The sequence below is a fragment of the Calonectris borealis genome, chromosome 21 (genome assembly GCF_964195595.1).
Source record: "Calonectris borealis chromosome 21, bCalBor7.hap1.2, whole genome shotgun sequence".
Classification (NCBI taxonomy): Eukaryota; Metazoa; Chordata; class Aves; order Procellariiformes; family Procellariidae; genus Calonectris; species Calonectris borealis.
In genome coordinates this window covers 6,792,037-6,810,505 of record NC_134332.1, presented here as the reverse complement: position 1 = coordinate 6,810,505, position 18,469 = coordinate 6,792,037, and the positions used below count along the sequence as shown (strand labels likewise).

General features: G+C 54.6%; 2 protein-coding genes across 10 annotated transcripts in view; one reads left to right on the top strand and one right to left on the bottom strand.

Moving 5' to 3' along the window:
* Positions 1-1,219, top strand: part of FKBP15 (FKBP prolyl isomerase family member 15) — a 28,876-nt gene extending 27,657 nt beyond the window's left edge. The window contains exon 30 of the mRNA XM_075170499.1: positions 1,029-1,219. The gene's annotated coding sequence lies outside the window, so the exon portion shown is untranslated. The remainder of the gene's footprint in view (positions 1-1,028) is intronic.
* A 2,749-nt stretch (positions 1,220-3,968) lies between these two features.
* LRSAM1 (leucine rich repeat and sterile alpha motif containing 1) overlaps positions 3,969-18,469 on the bottom strand; it is a 28,587-nt gene continuing 14,086 nt past the window's right edge. For 4 of the 9 annotated variants that reach the window (XM_075170507.1, XM_075170505.1, XM_075170509.1 and 1 more), the window contains 15 exons: positions 17,800-17,829; positions 16,621-16,743; positions 16,397-16,536; positions 15,894-15,938; positions 14,788-14,858; positions 13,905-14,004; positions 12,895-12,982; positions 12,083-12,157; positions 10,499-10,579; positions 8,115-8,210; positions 7,528-7,626; positions 6,579-6,710; positions 6,069-6,150; positions 5,616-5,764; positions 3,969-5,083 (listed from right to left, as the gene is read on the bottom strand). In XM_075170507.1, the coding sequence (XP_075026608.1) occupies positions 4,958-5,083; positions 5,616-5,764; positions 6,069-6,150; positions 6,579-6,710; positions 7,528-7,626; positions 8,115-8,210; positions 10,499-10,579; positions 12,083-12,157; positions 12,895-12,982; positions 13,905-14,004; positions 14,788-14,858; positions 15,894-15,938; positions 16,397-16,536; positions 16,621-16,743; positions 17,800-17,829 (1,437 nt within the window). In that variant the 3' untranslated portion in view covers positions 3,969-4,957. Of the gene's footprint in view, positions 5,084-5,615; positions 5,765-6,068; positions 6,151-6,578; positions 6,711-7,527; positions 7,627-8,114; positions 8,211-10,498; positions 10,580-12,082; positions 12,158-12,894; positions 12,983-13,904; positions 14,005-14,787; positions 14,859-15,893; positions 15,939-16,396; positions 16,537-16,620; positions 16,744-17,503 lie in introns of all 9 variants that reach the window. The other 5 variants (XR_012676763.1, XR_012676762.1, XM_075170510.1 and 2 more) reach the window with 4 other exon arrangements.

The following is an 18,469-nucleotide window of genomic DNA, read 5'->3' as shown; positions in this document are numbered from 1 at the left end:
TCTCCATGCACTTGAAAACTGACTTAGTTCTGACTCAAATCAGGACTAATTTGATGTAGAAACTCTTCTGGGAGCATTCTTGCTGTTAAACCCCTCTCCTGGGAGAGAAGAGACGGTCCCTTTGTGCTCTGACTGCAGCTCCTGTGAGGCCATCACCTTGCAGTGCGTTGGTGTAAGAAGCTGAAGTACAAAAGATAATCGAGATGTACACGGGGATCACTCACTTGGATTTCCATCAGGCTTGAGGGGAGAGGGCCCTCGGGCATCCTGCAAGGCTTTGCAGCAGCCTGGTCTCTCCTAAGCTGGCTCTGTGGATGCAGGAGGGTGCCTGCTCAGCAGACGTCCTAGCTAATAGCTGTGCCCGTTTGCTCTGGACATGTTTGGGCTGCGGGAGTTGAGCTTTGAAACTTGTCCCTCTAAAATGTAGGCACAGCAGGTAACACAACCATTTCCCCATGTTGGCATCTCCCCCTACCTAAGCCTGTGGCTCGCAGGGTTTTCTCACTCGGGACCTAAAATAAACCACGTTTGTCCTGTGTGCCCGCCTGCCTTGGGTGCAGGAAGGGTGAACATGAGAAAGCTCTGGGTTCCCTAGGGGGACAGCAGGCTCAGGGGCCCTGGGAGTCCTGAGGAGGGGGCAGATACCATCACGGGGGACTGCGAAGGGGCTGGTCCTGCTTCTGGGTGCTGTTTGTGGCCAGGAGGTAGGTGTACCATGGAGGGAGGGACCTTGCTGAGGGTGTTGCTGGGTGGAGTTGGGGCTCAACACCCGCTTCCACCAGGGCTGGGGACCCAGGTTATCACCTCCATCCCCTGCGCTGCCTGCTGAGAGCGAAGGCGGCACATTGTTCTCTGCGCAAATCTCTGCCTGCCTTGGGTACGCAGAAAAAACAACCGGAGACGGCGTCTGTCTTTAATATCTTATGTCTTCACGGGCAGTGCCCTTCCCCAGCTGCCACGTCCCTCTGTGTGCACCACACCGGGCTCTCTTCTCAAGGGGAAATGGCTTTTTAATTGCTTCTGAACAGTTTCACCCACAGAAAAGCAATATGGGACCCTTCCCATCCCCTTTCACCCCGTCCTTGCTGCCTGATGAGACGGACTGAAGTACAGCCGGGGGAATTTTCCAGCCTCGGCGACTGCGACACCGGGAAGCGTGCACCGCCCCGTGCGTGACTCCTGCCAAGCTGCTGCCGGGGCGCCTGGCGGTGCTGGGAGCATTATGAACACAACGCGAGTACAGCCAGACCCCGGGGGGTGAAGGAAAGCTCTGCAATAAGTTAATTTTTAAAAGAGTCTGATGCCCCGGGGCTTGTGTGCTGGGCAGCCGAGCGTCCTGTGGCCCCCCACGTGCCCGGGCTGGATCCTGGGAGGTGCTGAGCCCCCAGCCCTGTCCTCAGCCCTCTCCCTGCCCGCCTCGCTGGGGCCGAGCTGTCCGTGGCCTGAGAAGTCCCTGACCCACCGCTGGGTCCATCCTGGCTGCCCCAGGGGAGGTAGCGGGGGGCTGTGGTGCGGGACGGGAGCCCCTCTCCCCCATCCGGACCTACTTGAGAAAGACGAGCAGGAAGAAGGTGGAGACGATGAGGACGAGGATGCCGGCGGCGAAGCCAAGGCGCAGGTTCTCCATGGAGGCGAGGGGGGGCTGCGTGTCCAGCAGCAGCCCCCGCCCCGGCAGCCCCAGCACGAAGGCGCCCGGTGCCTCAGAGCCGCGGCGGAGGCCGCAGGAGGACACCATGCCGCTCACCGCGAAGACGGGGGCATGAGCCGCGCACGCCACCTCCAAGGCTACGGAGCGTGCCGAGGCTTGCTGAGCAGCCGGGGAGACACCGCTGCCTTCCTCTTCCTCCTCCTCCTCCCCACGCAGGGTCCCCGAGGCCAGCGTCACCCCGGGACCAGCCGGAGCCAGCTCGGGCACCAGCGTCACCATCCTGCAGAAGGGGCAGCTGACGAAGGCGACGGTGGCGGCGCGGCACACCAGCTTGCGCAGGCAGCTCAGGCAGAGGGAATGGCGGCAGGGCAGCTGCTGGGGGGCTCGGCCCCCCCCAGCACCCCGGTAAGCCTCGTAGCAGATCCCGCACTCCCCGCTGGTCTCTGGCCCCACTGCCATGGCGCTCCGGGGAGCACAGCCCGGCTGCCGCAGCTTTTGAAGAGGGGAGGCGGGTGACGGCCGTGCCCTGGGAGGTGTGGGGGGGGGCGAGGGTGGCCGCCCCCCGCTGAACTTCAGTCCGGCCCTGGGGCACTCGGCAGGCACTGGACCGGCACGCTCCTCCTCGGCCACTCTAGGAAAGGTGCTGCCCCAAAAAAACCTCTGCTTTTCTTTTTCCCCAGTTTCTCTTTACAAACCCATTATATTCTTATTTCCCAAACACAATGTGAGGGGTTTTTAATTATTATTTTAGTTTAGGATGAGCACACTAGTGGGGGATGCCAGCCCTCCCCCCATGCATCCGTTCATGCTCAGCCTCATTTCACACCAAACCCAGGGCATATTTGTCACCCGGCACAGAGGATGGTCCTGGCCAGCAACCGGTACAACCATCTTGGGGTTCAGGTCAGCCTGAACCCCGAGATGGTTGCGCTGAGCGAAGAGCGGCTGCCGACCACCACAGCCCCTGCACGGCTTGGGGTTGGATGTTGGCGAAGGGCAGGGATGTTTTTTTTTTTTTTAAATTTATTTTTTATTTTTCCCCTCCCAATCACTGAAAACACCTGAGCACAGCCCCGGGGTGATGCTTGGTGGGGACAAGGTGGCAGTCCCCAGGCTGCAGGTGATGCTCCAGCTGTTGTGGTGTCCCCTTACATGGCTGAGCAGGGATGGCCCTGCAGCTACGTGGGGCTGCGGTGGCCCTGGGGTCGAGGGGCAGCCTGGCACTGCCCATGCTCCGGTAAAAGCTGGCACTTATTTACGGGCAGGCAGCAGACCTTGAGCTCCTGTCACTCATTACCACCCCCCCAGCATGGCCCAGGGGCACAAAGGCAATTGGCAATCACTGACCCGCGGCACTGCTGCAGCGATGGGATGGGATGGGATGGGATGGGATGGGATGGGATGGGATGGGATGGGATGGGATGGGATGGGATGGAGGGGACAGTTTGCAGCATCGCTACTGCTGAGCAGGTTTTGGGGCAGCTGGCAGAACCAGGGTGTCTCGCCTCCCTCCCCAGCTGGACACTGGGGGTCCCAGGGTGGTCCCTGGGTGTGCGGGGGAGGCTCCCTGTGGGCCTGGGGCTCTGGAGAGGATGGCTGGGACCTGCCACCCACCCTGCTGCCTCGCCACGCTTCATGGCCTGGCAGGTCGGCATCCGACTCCCTGATCCTGGGGAATGCTGAGCACCTCCGCTGCCTGCACCCCAGCTGGGCGAGGGGGAGCAGGGAGGGGTGCGGGCGGGTGAGCCCCTCCGAGAGCCTCCCTGCCCTCATCCAGACGTCCCTGCCAGGGCTCCCCTCGCTGTTCCCCAATCGCCAGCTGCTCCCGTGTGTCCCCTCTTGCCAGGTCCCCACCCAAGCACCCAGCAAGTCCCTGGGTGGGACCTGCAGCCTCCTACGTGCAGCAGCAGGGAAACGTCCCCAGGGCTGACCCCAAAGGGCTCAGCCAGGGCCACGCAGACCCGGCCCGGCTCTGCCGCTGCGGCAGGTCCCCCGGGGTTTCTGGTGGCACACAGCGCTGCGCACCGGTCGCCCGGCCACCTCCCGCGGGGACGCTCTGCACGGGCACAGCACACGTGAGGTGGCCCCAGCAGAGGGGCCGAGGTCTGGCCCTGCCTGGAAGTGCCCAGGGGTGCCCTGCAGCGAGCAATGCCCTCGGAGAAGTCCAAGATCCTCAAGTTGTTCCCGGTTTGATGTGGGAGAGGAGGAGGTGACGTCAGGACAGCCAGGAATGTGGCGGTTCTGCCACTGCTCCGCAGCCCCCGGCTTTCAAGCGTCCTCCCCCTTCCAGAAGGAAAAAGGCAGCAAACAATCACCAGCAGAAACCAGCTGCGTTTCAATAGCTTCTCCTGGGGGAAGGGCTGCGGTGGGACTGGGCTTAGCTCTGCATTTTATTCTTCAAGGTCAAGAGACAGAAGACTGACTGGGATCGTTACTTATTAATGACAATGGAGAACTACCCGCATGCCAATGCACGGAGCCATGCAGAGCTGCGCCGGGCGCAGCCCCAGCCCACCCACTTGTGCTGGCTGTCGGGTGGCAGCAACGCTTTCTGCTCCCAACATGTTTTTTGGATAAGGGATCCCACTGTGCTCCTCTGGCCAGAGCGGGTCCCTCAAGTCCTGGATCTGGGGCTGCTGCAGACTCTCCCCTACAACAGGAGGGCAAATTAGGGGTCGGGGAGCTCCTCGCTCTGCCCTGGCACCCGCTGCCCGTGGCTGCAGCCCACCCGTGCCCCAGAGACGCTCCCGTGGGTCTCCAGAGCAGAAGCCCCAGACCTTTGGCATGACATAGGTGCAAGGCACCGTCAGCACCCCAGAGCATCGCAACCTCCCACGAGATTCACCCACCTCCAGGCAACAGTGCTTGATGCAGGAGCACGGCAGTGCCCAGCCACGGCGGTGGAGCTGCAAGGTCACGGTGGCTTCAGAGACGGCACTAACTGTGTCCCTGCTGAGCGAGGGGCATTTCTTAAGGCAAATACACTAGCCGGAGAGGAGGGGCCACAGGTGCCCCCAGTTCCGTCACCCAGTGCTCCCAGGCAAGAGGACACTGGGCAGGCAGGCAGGAGGAGGGGACACAGATAAAGAGGGAACCCAAGGCAGAGGCTGAGAAGCCATCGGGGAACGTGGAGGGTGCTGAGACTCCTGGGTGCAGCCAGCAGCCAGCCCAGGGCCGTGCACGGGGAGGGCAGTGCTGGTCATGCTGTGCGAGTGTCTGTTTAATACTGACATGGAGTAGAAGGGGGACATTGCCCCAGGAAGGGGTGACGGAGGCGGAGACGGGCAGCCTCGCCGTCCTGCGCCCTGCCTAGCCGCTGTGGAAGATGCGGATGCACTGTGTGATGTCCTTGCGGCACAGGGGACAAGTGTGCAGCCGCTCGCAGCAGGTCTGGCAGCAGCAGACATGGCCACAGGGCAGGAAAATCATCTGGGTCTGCAGGAAGAGACAGAGGAGAGGACGCAGAGTGTTGCTGTCCCGTAACACCCATCCCAGCACCACCGTACTCCAGCACAGGAGGAAATGGGGCTGGAGGAGATGGGGATCACCCAGATGGGGATCCTCCCAGCAGGATCACAGCGTGGGAGGCAGAGCCCCGCACCCCGATCTCCATCCCCGGGCACAGCCCAGTGCTGTGTGTGCACAAGGGGCTGTGCAGAGCGCGAGGGCAATGGGCCTGAGGGAAGGACACGGGTCAGGGCTGGACGGAGCAGCCCCGTGAACACTTCCCACGGCTGCTGTGCGGACAGACCGGCACAGGAGTTCAGCAAGCTCCTTCCCAAGCCCGCAAGGAGCCCTGCCCTGCCCTGCCTCCCTCCCCGCTGCGATGCCTAAGCCTCGGGAGCTGAAGGATGAGCATCCAGGCATTGCCCAGGGCCAGGCTGGGGACACAGATATGGGGGGATGTGCCGGATGCTGCCCCCACTCCACCCCCTGCTCCAGCATCACGCGTGTGCCGCGATCTCACCTCCTGCTCCATGCAGACAACGCACTCCGACGACTTCTCATTCCACTGCAGCGGCGGAGCCATCGGGACCACAGGGCTCGCGGGCTCCTCGAAGGGAGCGCTGGGTTCTGGGGCTGCAGGGACCTCAGCGTCCACCGTCCTCAGCAGCTCTGCAACCACAAAGCAGGAGGTCTGAGCACCAGGAGAGCTGCCCATCTCCCACCCACCCGGCACGCATGGGGATGGCTGCAGGCAGATGGGAGCTCGGGGCTCCGATAAATAGGAAAGTGGATGGGACCAGCTTGACAGTGCAGCCCAAGCTCTGCCAGCACTCCCTGCCCTGCCTCTCCTACTCGCATGGCTCCGCTCCCCAAAGGGCGGCATCTGGCCCTGCAGATCCCCCCATTCAGGGCTCAGGTGCTTGCTGTGAGTGTACAATGTGCCAAAGACCAGGCAGAAAAGAATTGGTGGTACCTGGGATTGTCTTGGCCACAGCCAGGATCTCCTGAGTTCGCTTGAGGATGGCACGCTGCAGACCAGCCTCCACCACGCCGATCTGCGGTGCAAGAGGAGGGCTGTTAGCTCTTGGAGGCGAAAGGAGACTTACGTCCCGAAGGGGACGCTGCAAACTCTTGGGCCTCGCTGGCAAGTCCCAGCCATGCCGAGGGAAGCACCGCCATCAGGCATCCAAGGCAGATAAGGGAATTCCCTGGGGCCATTTCTACTGCAAAGAGCATCTGAAGGATGTTGAAAGACAGAGCCAAGCTACAGCTCACCCTGCAAGTGCTCTGGGAGAGCTGTCGCTCACTGGGACGGGGCACAGAGCAGCACTGGCACCTCTCCTTGCCGGGAGGTGACACACCAGGAGCACCAACACTCCCTCCTGCCAGACCTGCCGCGGGCACAGCCACGAGCACAGCCAGGCTCGGAGCAAGGGCAGGTTCAGTCGGTGTTGTCCTGCACTGTGTATCTGCTGTCTCGTACCTTTTCCAGGTCACTGGCGGTCATGGTGCTGAGCGCTTGCAAGGATATTCGATGGTGTGCAAAGACTGGCACGTACTGTTCAGCCGACAGCTCAATTAAAAGGTTCACCAGCTGCTGCTCCAAGCCCTCCTCCTGCAAAACACAAGGCAAGCTCCCAGACTTCGCTCTCAAGGCACGGGGACAGGCAGCAGCAAGGCTGGCAGCAAGGGCAGGCAGCGTGCTCATTCCTGCCCTCTGTCCTGCTCGAAGCATTTTGCATCCCCAGAGACACTAAAGCTCAAAAGCCCAACAGCCGGAGCAGCTCTGGCCCTAGGTGTTTTATGAGTACAATTCAAAACGCTGTGTTTTGGGAAGAATGAAACATAACCGATGGCAGCCGGTGTCTGCAACAGTGCCTGCTTTGCAAACTCAAGCCAATATGCAGCACAGGCAGAGCTCAGATCCATCCCTCTGTGCCCAGCCCCATGGGTGTTTTAACACCACGAAGTCCCTGGCTCAATACGTTAGGGCAGGAATGGACAGGATTTGCTGCATTCAGACAGATTTGCAGGGGAATTTGGGGAGCCAAGCAGAGCTGTTTGGGTGTTCAGCTGGAACAAAAAGCCCTGCCTGGAAGGTACTGAGTCCCCTGCTCCTGGCAAGCAGTTTGACGGTGGGATGGCAGCTCCCGCTGCAGACAGCTGAGGTGTTGGCTCCTTACAGATCCGGGCAGCCCCATAACCTCCAACGTACAGGAATGAGAGAGGGCTGCTGGGCAGCCCCGCTCAGAGCACGATGGCTAAATGCAGGGCAGCCTGGGGGCTCTCCTGGCTTGTCAGCCTGTGCGAGGGGTCTGTGCCCTGCTCCCTGCCTTAGCGGAACCTGTGGTCCAGCCAGGGCTGCCTTCGCTCCCCCAACGCTCTGCAGAGCAGAGCACAGCTACAGTGAAAGCATTAACTGCAGCAGCGACCTGGAGTTTCAGGGAGATGGGCTTCTGGTTCAGCAGGCGCTGGTACTGGATCAGCCAGTAGTTCTCCTGTTTGGTTTCGCTCTTTGCCTCCATTTCCAGCTGAAAAACAAACTCATTCATTCAACAGCCCCAGATAACGTTGCCAAGCAGTATTTAGAGAAGCTTGTGTTGGACGTGCAGGAGGGGAAACCAACAGCCTGGGCTGTGCAGAGCCAGTTCAGAGCACTGCAATGGGCACAGCTGTGGCAAGGTGGGCATTTCTGGCCCTCTGCAGGCGGGTCCCACTTTGACCCCCCACAGCCGGTCTAGGGTTGTGCGTCCCCTCCGCTCCCTTTGCCCCAGACACTGGAGCCTGGTCTCCTGAAGCTCAGGAGACTCTGGAGGTCTTCAGGATTACAAGACCACACGCAGGGCCCTTGTGGGATTGTGCTCATCCCCTCCTACAACTCCCTTTCCTGACGGGAGAGATTGATGATGATGATGGTGCCTCATGCTGCACCAGGGAGTGGCACTAACTGTGCCCCCAAGAGCTTACATTAGCCCATGCGCTTCCTCATCTACAGCACCTAATTAGGGGACTTTGTTACCAGTATTTGTCGCAGTTCTTCTTCCCTTTGCTTCTTTTCTTTGAGCAGCTGCTGCAGCAGGTAGCCGAGTGCTTGGCGTTGCTCTGTGATCACCCCCTGCAACAGAAGGACTCTGGCATCCACATCTCCGTACCGTGTAGGTGCAAGCAATCACCCTGCCCGATTTCCAGCAAAGCACTTACCATACCCAAAACAGTCCCAGCAGATGTGGACGCCCTGTGCTCCACAGGCTCTCGCCCAGCTGAGCAGACAGCCTGAATCCTCTCCTAGCAGCTGGCACGGCAAACCCAAGCTGCACCCATTTCTTTCAGTCCTGCACTGACCATTATCCGGCGGTGCCAACCCCCAGCACACCCCGGGCAGCCCCAGACCGCGCTGGCCTGCAGCAGCTCTTCACCACTCCATCAGAAGTCCAGGCAATGGCATTGTAAGTGTTCACGGTCCTCCTCCTTAACTGAGAAAGACCACCTGAAACTAGGTCTAGAAGCCTGCAGGTATGCAGGACAGGTAAGGCAGCAACCTCCCCATGCCTTTGGGAAGCTTGCTTTCATCGGGGTCTCACACCAAGCGCCACCGGGTACCAGGGCAAGGCAAGTCATCGCTGCAGCCACACCGCTGGGAAATGAGAGGTTAATTGTCTCAGGAACATCAGACCATGTGGCATCTCTGCATGGTTCAGTCCCAGCTAGCTCATACCTGCTGGGAGGATCATTAACTGAGCAGAGGCCAGTAGTCATTGGCCACAAGGACTGCAGATGTCCATGGACAAAGGGACAACATGTTGTTAAAGGGCTGACCTCCTAAAGAAGAGCTGTGGGGAAACCTTCATTGATTCGCTCCTGGACCCTACACAGGGACAAGGTCCTCTGTTTAAGCAGGTGACAGGAACGCCTGCCTCTCACAGGCAAAACCCACCATTAGCAGATCAGAGATGCTTTGCCCTGGTGGAGGCAGGAAAGCTCTTCTGCATCAGGACCTCCACAGAGGTCAGAGGGACAACTAACGACACGTGGGAGCTGCTCCAGACGAGAAACTCAGGCAGCTTCAGCTAACCCGGAGATGAGCTCTCCTGCCCACCCGCACTGCGGACACCCCACTGGGATCGCTCTCTCCCAAACTGACCTTGCAAGAGACCTGTGCAAATGCCTCCCTTTCTCAGGGTGTTTTTGGTTCTTCCTGCTTTTCCCGATTTACCGAGTTCATTACTAAAGCACCTGTGTATTGGGGGAGGAAGCAACTGTCTGCTGCACGGGAGGTATCAAGCACGATTGCAGAAAAGCTTCTGCCGAAGCACTTTGTGGGCACTGCCCGTGCACTGGGGGTTCAATCCCAGCAGGGAACCTTTGGGCCGTAGCCTGCCAAACAGCAGGGGGGCATCCAGAGAGATGAAGCTGTCTTACACCTTGTTTCCTAGGGCTGAAGTTGCAAACTGTGCTGCCCGCTGGGCTGCAGATGGATACTTAGGGCAGAGCCCCATTTTCTGCATTCCTCTGGAACTCCTGTGGTCACCTTACAGGAATCACCCAAGTCCTGTGTCATTTGAACTACATCTGCCTGGGGTTCCTTGGTCTTCCCTGCACGAACTTTGGGCAATCCCGCACCATCAGGCCTCCAACACTGCAGCGTTATACGGAGGAGCTGCATGAGTTAAGGTAACATAACCCAAATCTTAAACTTCAAGGTGTCCGGCACAGGGCTTAGAGACAATCCTGTCTTAAGTCAGCGCTGACCAGCCTGCTGGGTGCACTACTCTTGGAAAGTATACGGTGCTTGCTACCGATTTTGGGCTGACTAAACAGGTGACCTAACCTGGCAAATAGCGCACACCAGAAAACAACTGATGCAAAGGCATAATAACAAAATTTAAAGCCAAGCTGCCTAAGCCAAACTTGATATTCCTCAATGTGTGACTGCTGATGAAGTCAGCCCATCGAATGGTGGGATGGTGGGGCAGAGCAGCCTGGGAGACGAGGCTTAGAAATGAAGGGGGAGGTCCGACAGCCATCACTGGCAGGTATTTAAAACCAAAACGCAACACAACAATGTAAGAAGACATGCGATGCGCGGCAGGCAGGTGTTTCTGGGACAGCCAACAACTGGATCGCAAAGTCCTTCCCCACCCAGCAAACCTGGAACTGCTGCATTGCTATCAGGGCCGGCTCGTTTGTCTCTCCCCTGAAAATGCATCGAGATGTTTAGGAGCAGCAGTAATGCTCCCACGTTACCACGACAAAGAGGGTTTTGTGGTGTCCTGTGGGTAAGGACATCCCTTCTGACTAAGCATAAAACCACCTGGAAACTGCAAGGAGCAAAAGAAGCAAGTGGAGCTTTTGCGATCCCAGAGCAGAGAGAGGGTGGTGGGGCAGCCCCAGAGCCCTACATACCTGCAGCGTCTCTGTGTCCAGTTCTTGCCTCTTTAACTCCAGCTGTGTCAACTGCAATAACTCTGTTTCTATTAATTTAATCTAAACAGAAGATGAAACATTTTTTACTGACATTTGAAATGACTGTAATTTATGCTCTTTTAAAATGAGGTCTAACTGCTGCCCCGGGAGGGATGGCACTGCAAAGCTGCCCAGAAGTTTGGGAAACCTGCTAATGCCCTTCTGTGATGCATGCTCTTAGGGTTGCTCTCTGTCTTTTGCGTGAGGAGCTGTGTCCCCTGCTCTCTGTCTCTCTACTCTAAACACCACCTGTTCAAGTCTAGAAGAACATTGCAATCAGTTTGTTCAGCCAAACCTTTTGCAGCCACTCTGGAAGGCAGCAACTGATTGTCAAGGTCCTCCTAGCACCACTGCTCAAACTGCGGATTAACTGGGGCAGGGTCCTGGTTTCTAGATGCTCCAGCAAATCCCATAACGATACGTGCTCTTTCAGACAGGGCAACTGAGACACAGAGAGGTGAAGTGAGTTGCCCAAGATCCCACAGCAAAGCCAAGATGAGAGCCCAGCTCACCTATCTGCCAGGCCATCTACCATCCCCAGGCCACGCTGCTTCATGTGTGCCACCGACCACGAAATTCCTGCCGACACCAGGGCTCTGCAGCAGGCGGTACCCACGGGTCCTGCCCGTTCACTGCCTGCGCAGGATGCTGGTGGGGTGGGCTGGATTTCAATAGTAAAAGGTCCAGCCATGGTATCAAGGAACAAACTCCCCTTGTTTACAGAGCAAGTGCGAGCAAACTGCAGGGTTGAACTCAAGCAATGGAGAGTTGTAGACTCATCTCCTGGATTGTCCATGCGCAATCTATTGGCTTCTAGCAGAGATTGGTCACTGAGTGACTCAATATATCCAAGCTCTTAAGCTTATCCACCAACTCCTGACCTGAGACTTTTCTGCTAGTGTCAGATCAGGATAGGGAAGATTCTGGAGCACTGTGTCAGAAACCAGCCACCCATCTTCGTGCATCAACCACCGCTATTTTCTCCACCAGCTCTTGCTCTTCCCCCCGACTATTGCATTGCACCTTCTGCAGAATGGAGCTCAGAAAGGCAGGTTGAGAATGCGAAAGAAAAGGTGAACTTATGGCTCAGGGTGCAGTTCTGATGTGCTGGATGGAGATGCAGTGGACTCATGTGGAAACAGCAGCCCTGCTGAGTACACAACCTGAAGGAAATCGTAGTTGCAATTGCAGATCACCCCCACAGAGCCAAAGCAGGTCTGTCCTCTAGTGACCGCTCTCCAGCACTTCATCCACATCAGTGCTGAGATGACTGAAGCAATGGCAATTCCACTACTTCTGTGAATCTAAAACCTGCATTGACACTCCCTCCTATGGAGCTGGGAGACTGTAGTTTAACCAACACTGCCCAAAGCTTTGTTACAGAGCTCTTCGCAATACAAGAGCTCTTCATTTCCTCCAGACCCTGCTCTATGCTCATAGTGCTTTGATCTTCCTCAGAAGTGTCTCATCAAATGACGGTATGAGCTGAGTAGCTGGTTGCTCCTTCTTCTGTTGCTGACTCACCTGGTTCCTGATCTGCCTGTGCATAAGATCCTTCTTCACTTGGAGAGCTTCAAAGGCAGCTTTCTGCATCTCAATCTAAGGGACAGGCAAAATCCTGCTTAGTGAGGTTGCTGATGCAGCTGCAAATGGGCTAAGAAACCCTGTTACCTTGCAGTGACTCATGTACAAGCACCTGAGCAGCGCTCACTCTGGGCAACAGTGTCCTGATTACATCAAGACTTAGATCCCACAGTCCCAAAAGGTAAAACCCACTTTACAGACAGACACAGAAGTTATATTCATGTTCTTCAAACACACATTTTGAATGCTCTGTATGAACCCCACCTCTCATTTTCAGCAGCACCCAGGCTGTGCCATAGGGCATGGCTGCCCAGCACTTCTGAAAAATGAGCTGCAGAGGTCTCAGGTTCAAAATGAGGTATTCAAAAGGAGCAGAGGCTTTGTAAATGCTTCCTGTAGGCAGCTTGCCCCAAGTCACCCAGGAAGCCTGCCAAAGAGACAGGACTTCTGTCTCAAAATCCTCTCTATTAATCATCAGACCAGTTTTGCTTCCCACGGTCTGTGCTGCTGTCTTTTCTGAAAATTTTCTGTCCAGTTAAAAAATACTTTTTGCATTCAACCACCTAAGTCAGTTTGTTAGAATACCAGAGATTCTCAAAGTTTAGCACACAGTGTTAAATAAAACAACTTTTGCATGCAGCCCAGCCCAGCCACCGTTGCTCCTGTGCTCCGGTGATCCGCTCTCGATCCTGCTTTCGCGTGCAGTTGCTTTCCCTTGATCCCCCCCGCAAGCAGTTTGCTCCCTTGCCTACCTCCTGCAAGATCTGACTAACAGCTTTGCTCTGATCCAACTGTTGCCAAGCCAGGATTTGTTGGAACTTCTGATCCATCTCAGCTAGGCTGTAAGAAGATGGATTTGCCATGGAGTTACTGCTGGATCTGAGACTTTTGATGCAAACAAGAGGAAAAGCAGGCAACAGGGAATCCAGGAATGGAGAAATTTGTTACTAAACAAGGGTGAAGAGCCATGGCACTGCACAGCTGAAGGCAGATTTAAAATCTCCTTCCCTACAACCAAACCAAACCTGCACCACAGACCAAGCCAGAGCAGAAGCACCGCTGCCTGCATCTGCAACAGCTTGAACTCCAAACAGGGGCTGCTGCCGCCCCAGCAAGCTGCTCAGGTGAAGAATTTGCACGTTGGTATTCTGCTGATGAAGGAGATCCAGACAATGCGGCCATATATTGCCTGCACTTGCAATTGCAAATTGCCTGCCCACGGCCGTCTGTTGGGCAGGTCACAGGCACACAAGGTTGTTTCTGTTCAGTGCCAGACACTGCCAAATTGAAATTTCTCACCTTCTTGTAAACAGAGTGAGCCAGAATGCTCTCTGTACCTATAGCAATGCAACAAGTCCTACGTATATACAGACAGCATCCTTGAGACAACCCTGGGAGGTGAGAAAATGAGTTCTGTGCTAGAGTTTGACACTGAACTGGCTAACAAAACAGGAAGACCACCAGTCTAATTTCATCCTCCATATTTAGCAGAATGTATAAAGTAAAATAAACAGTGTAAAAAAAGTGATAGTTCATCTAAAGTACGATTAACATGCATATTCTTGTGGTTAGAAGGTGGCTCATTTAATTAAGTTTGACAGTTTCTTTAAATTGCATTGTCACCTGCCCTTACACAGCTGTCCTGCTGCATTCCAGTGGCTGCAGGAGTTCCTGGGTGTATATATGGGAATTACACAGGGGACTGCTGGAAAGAAAGGGACTTTACAACAGTACCTCTAGCCCCAGACATCTCCCACTGTACCTGGAGCAGGCCTGGTTGACAAGGTCTTGCCGACGAGACTCGTAGGTCATTTGGATGAGCTTGTTCTTGTAGCTCTCGGCCAGCATTTGTTGCATGGCAGCTGGGAGACAGAAGTGCTGTCAGTCTGCGTCAGAAGCAGGTGTCTAGAACAGGCGCTCATCTACCATTGCTGCTACAATCACTTGCAATTAACAGTGCCTTCTCTCTCATTTTCAACCTGTTCTTGCTTTTTTCCATTTCATTCATTTCAGAGCAGACTCATTCAGCTGCAAGAATCATAGCTATTTATTGGGAAATTAGCTGAGCAAACTCCACTCTGCCTGTGCTTGCGTCTCGTCAGCGCTCGGAGGAGCCCAGTCACTGCCTACCAACCCTCAGATGGGCTGCAGCTCTGCCTGTCCCACTGCGAGTAACCCAGCGTCTTTGGGGTGACAACGCACACATCATTTCCCTTGCAACCCCAGCAGATCTGTTCATGGTCATCGTGAGCAGAAAAGGCTCCCTAGCACCATTCTTGTTTACCATATGCCTCCTGCCTCACGAACCTGATCAGTTAACATCTGTTTGGTACCTCTGAAATTGAGGCACTTTGTGTGCTTATATCCAGTCTCGCAAACTCCTCATGCGACATGCTGTAGCTACACAGGGAGCCTGGCTTGCACCTCAGGGAGAACTGGCAGTGAGCTGCAGGTGGAAGCAGTGGGTCAGCTATAGTACACGTGCAACACTACGCCCTGCAGCTCTGCCCCACTGCACCAAGCAACACAGCAAGAATGCATGTGTGACAGAGCATCTCCAACGTGGTTGTCACCTATCCAGTGCATCTCCAGAGGAACCAGGTCTTTCTTGCACCTTACCACCCCGAAGAGTTGTCCGGACTTACAGGCCACTTCCCTTTTGCGTAGATGCTCCGACTCCTCCTGTGTTATTGCCATCAGCTGTTCCATCCTTATTCTGCCGAACAAACACGAACAATTCAGCCACTCCTTCAAACAAGCACTATCTCACTTCTCCTCCACCCACCCAGCTCAGAGCCTAAAGGTTGGGCAAATTCACCCTGCCACCTGCTCAGGAAAGCCATGTGCTTATCAGAGACAGAAAAGTCTCAGTGATTTCTTGGGAAGGAACCTCTAAGTCTATGGGAGACAACATAAATTTTGCTCAAAACCATGGGGACAATTGCTTCTTAGACTGGAAGGCTGATCTTTCTGAGAAACAGAACATCTGTGCAACGTACATACACTCTCACCAAACACGGTGCCAGTCCCTTTTTTTGCTTTCCTTTCTCTTGAGGCTTGACAAGCACTTTAAAGCTGACCTAAGTGAGCAGTGCCACTGAAAGCAGCAGCCTGGCCTCCATTCCCACCTCCCCTGTCCTTGTCCCAGCATAAACACACACAACGCCACTTAACAGATCAGGAACTGGTGTGGCTGGAAAACTATCTGACATACAAAGGGAATATTTTCAGCCAGGTCAGTGTCCCCATCCAGTTTACTGCGCCACAGCACAAAGAGTTGGCTGAAGGGAGGGGGCAGCATATCAGCAGGGGAGAGTTGGGGACAACCACTTTTGGTGGCAAAGCTAGCTCAGAGAGTTGGCTGAATGGCAGCATTGCTTTCAACATATTCCTCCCAGCCTGCACACATTACTGGACCATCTTCATAAATGCCTGTCTTTGCAACAGATGTAGGATTTCTGTTGGTGCTTGATAGTGGAATACAGGGTCTTGTTCCCCAACTCCTTAGCTAGGACCATTCTGAGATGAAAAAGAGGTAAAATCACCATCCCATTGGGTTTGCCAGACTGGGTAAGACCAGGCACATCTAGTCCAGTGTCTTGCCTCCAACAGTGACCAGGACCAGCTGCAGGCATGAGGTGAACCTCCCCTGACTTAAGGTGGATTCAGACTGGTGGCTCTGAAAGGAAGGTCCCAGCCCTCTTCCCAGCTTCTTGCCCCTTTTCCAAAGAGCTTATTTCAAGAGACTCACCTCTCATTCTCCAAGGATTTCAGAATGTCTGAACTTTGGTTTTGCCTAAAAAAAGATAAACCAAGAGGTTTTCATCAAGCTGAGCAGGACATCCTACTCCCTCAGAGGGCAGAAAACGACTTTGTTTCTCATGCACAGAAGAGCAGCTTTAAACAGGCTGGTAACCTTGCGTCAGCACAGCCCAGCAGGAGATCCAGCAGATCTAGGCAGTGGTACCTTCAAATACTTCAAATATGCACCTTCCATAAGGAATTCAAATTTTTTTCACAGCACTGCAAAACTCCAACAGCACACGTATGTGTGAAACACCATTTTTTAAGGTGTCAAATTCCACTTCCTTTAAATGGGACTTTGGCAGTTCAACAGCTAAGGCACCACCTACAGACATGGATCCCGACCAGTTCCCTAACTCTCAGAACGGACAAAATGAACTGCTCAGAATGGGACAAAATAACACGCGCCCCGAAGGACAGGGATCACTGCAAGACACCCTGGGACTCTACCTCTGGTTGTCCTCTAGCAGCTTCTGGATACGGCTGGCAATGCCTTGCTCCGCTTGCTTCAACTGCTGCAGCAGCTTCAGGCGCTCCTCCTCCAAATAGCGCTGGTGCTTCGTCAGACCCTCCTCCAGCCTCATCTGGTCCTAGGCCAAAGCAAGAGAGAACCAAAGGAGAAAGTGGTCAGTTTAGGAAAAGCAGTGTCTTTGGCCTGCCCAGAGGAGACCTACCTCTCTCACTGTCTGCAGTATCTCATCCTTCTGACTGTTGATCTGCTGAACAAGCAGAGCATGTTCTCTTTGCCCCATGTTCAGGCGCCGCTCAAATTCCAGCTTCTCCTGCATTTTTTTTTCCTGAGAGGAGCAAGAAGAAAGATGAATGCCAGAAATCAGTAGAGTGCTGGCTCTGTTCCTTCCCAAGCAAGAACAAATTCTGGCAAAAACGTAAAACGAGGCACAGTAATCCCCTCGACTACAAGAAAGCAAGCCAAATGGCAAACAGGAGGCTTGACTAGGGGATGGAAATATTCTCTCCTTAGGAACCGAAAAATTGTGAAGCAGAAGCTGCTGCTGTCTTTATGACAGTCTCCAAACTCCCCACAACTCATTTCAAAGTCACAAAGCCGAAGTCCATGGGCATCAACACACACAACTGAAACAGCCAATACAAACACCCAGAGGGAAGCCCAAAATTAAGGTTGTGTTCAATTCCAGATGGCAAGGGGATTCCCTGTCTGAAGACAACAGACGGAAGGCAGCAGCCAGCTACGAGCAGCTCTAGCCAAGGGGAGAGGTGAACTGCGTGACAGGAGCTTCTGATTATTTCAAAGTGAGCCTTGCATGGAGGAAGAGACAAAGACCAGTGAAAAAAAAAGAAAAGCAAACTAAAAATGCAGCCAGGTGAGGGAAATGGAGGATAGAAACAAGGAACGCTAGGAGAGAGCAGGAATGGTGGCACTATGAGCCAAAGGGCCAAGGTAGGAGTCACAGAGGGGCTGGAGTTCGGGGCAGGGACGTACTGAGCAGCCTGTGCATGGACTGCTCACACACGTCTGCCCACCTCACGTGAAAAACAGACCGAGCTTTCAGCACAGACAGGCAAGAAAAAAGGCACCTGGTGTGAAAGCCCCCAGATCCAACTCTGCAAACATGGACTGATTTAAACTGGAACTGCTCGCACGAGAGAGACTGCAGCTCATCGGCTGTGTGCGTCAGACGAGTCAGCCACAGATTCCCCCACACTCCCACCTGTCTTCTGCAGTGAGGAGTGAGCAGATCTGGGGGGTTTCTGCAAGAACTCAGTTCTCAAAACATTCAGTTTTGGCTGAGAAACTCGATAAAGGGAGGGAAAACAAGGAAAAAAAGTGGAGCTATTCTGCAGACAAAACATTTGCAGGGGTTCATCCTTACCTTCCTCTTCTCGTAATCCAAGAATTTGTTCTGAAAAATAAGCAATATCAGCAGACATTTACTCCCAGGAGCAATTTTTTTTAGATATTATTAGCCCACATCATATATTCCCCTAATTGAGTAAAGACATCAAAAAAAGGCACAAGAAGATTAACATAGCCACAAAGTCCAGTCATTCATGCTTCTCCAAGGTCAAAGAAATTTACTCTGTACTTGCTAAACAGCACAGGAATTAGCACAGCTTATCATAATTAGATGCCTAGCCTCACCTTTCCCAGGTAGGTCTGGACATGCCTAGCACTTGGCTGGGAATCACAAGGTTCTTCTGCAGTTTGCTGTCCCCCCAAAAAACCACACATTACCATGCTGCATACACCATGTCACGTTGCCACCCCTGTCCCTTGATTGCACCATTGCTTTCAAGGACAGAGACAGTTCTTTACGATGTGTGTTCCAGGAGTCAGCAGTGGTAACACCATCCCCAACTGTCAGGGACGAGATGAGCCAACCGCCCCCACAGTGCTGTGCCTGCTTCTGGGCACTGATGCTCTCTTGATCCTAAAAGACACATCTCGTGGCGGGGGAGGTGATGAGGGATGATGTGCAAAGTGCTGTGAGATCCACTGATGGAGCAGAGAGACAAATCCAACACCCTCCTGCACAACTTCAC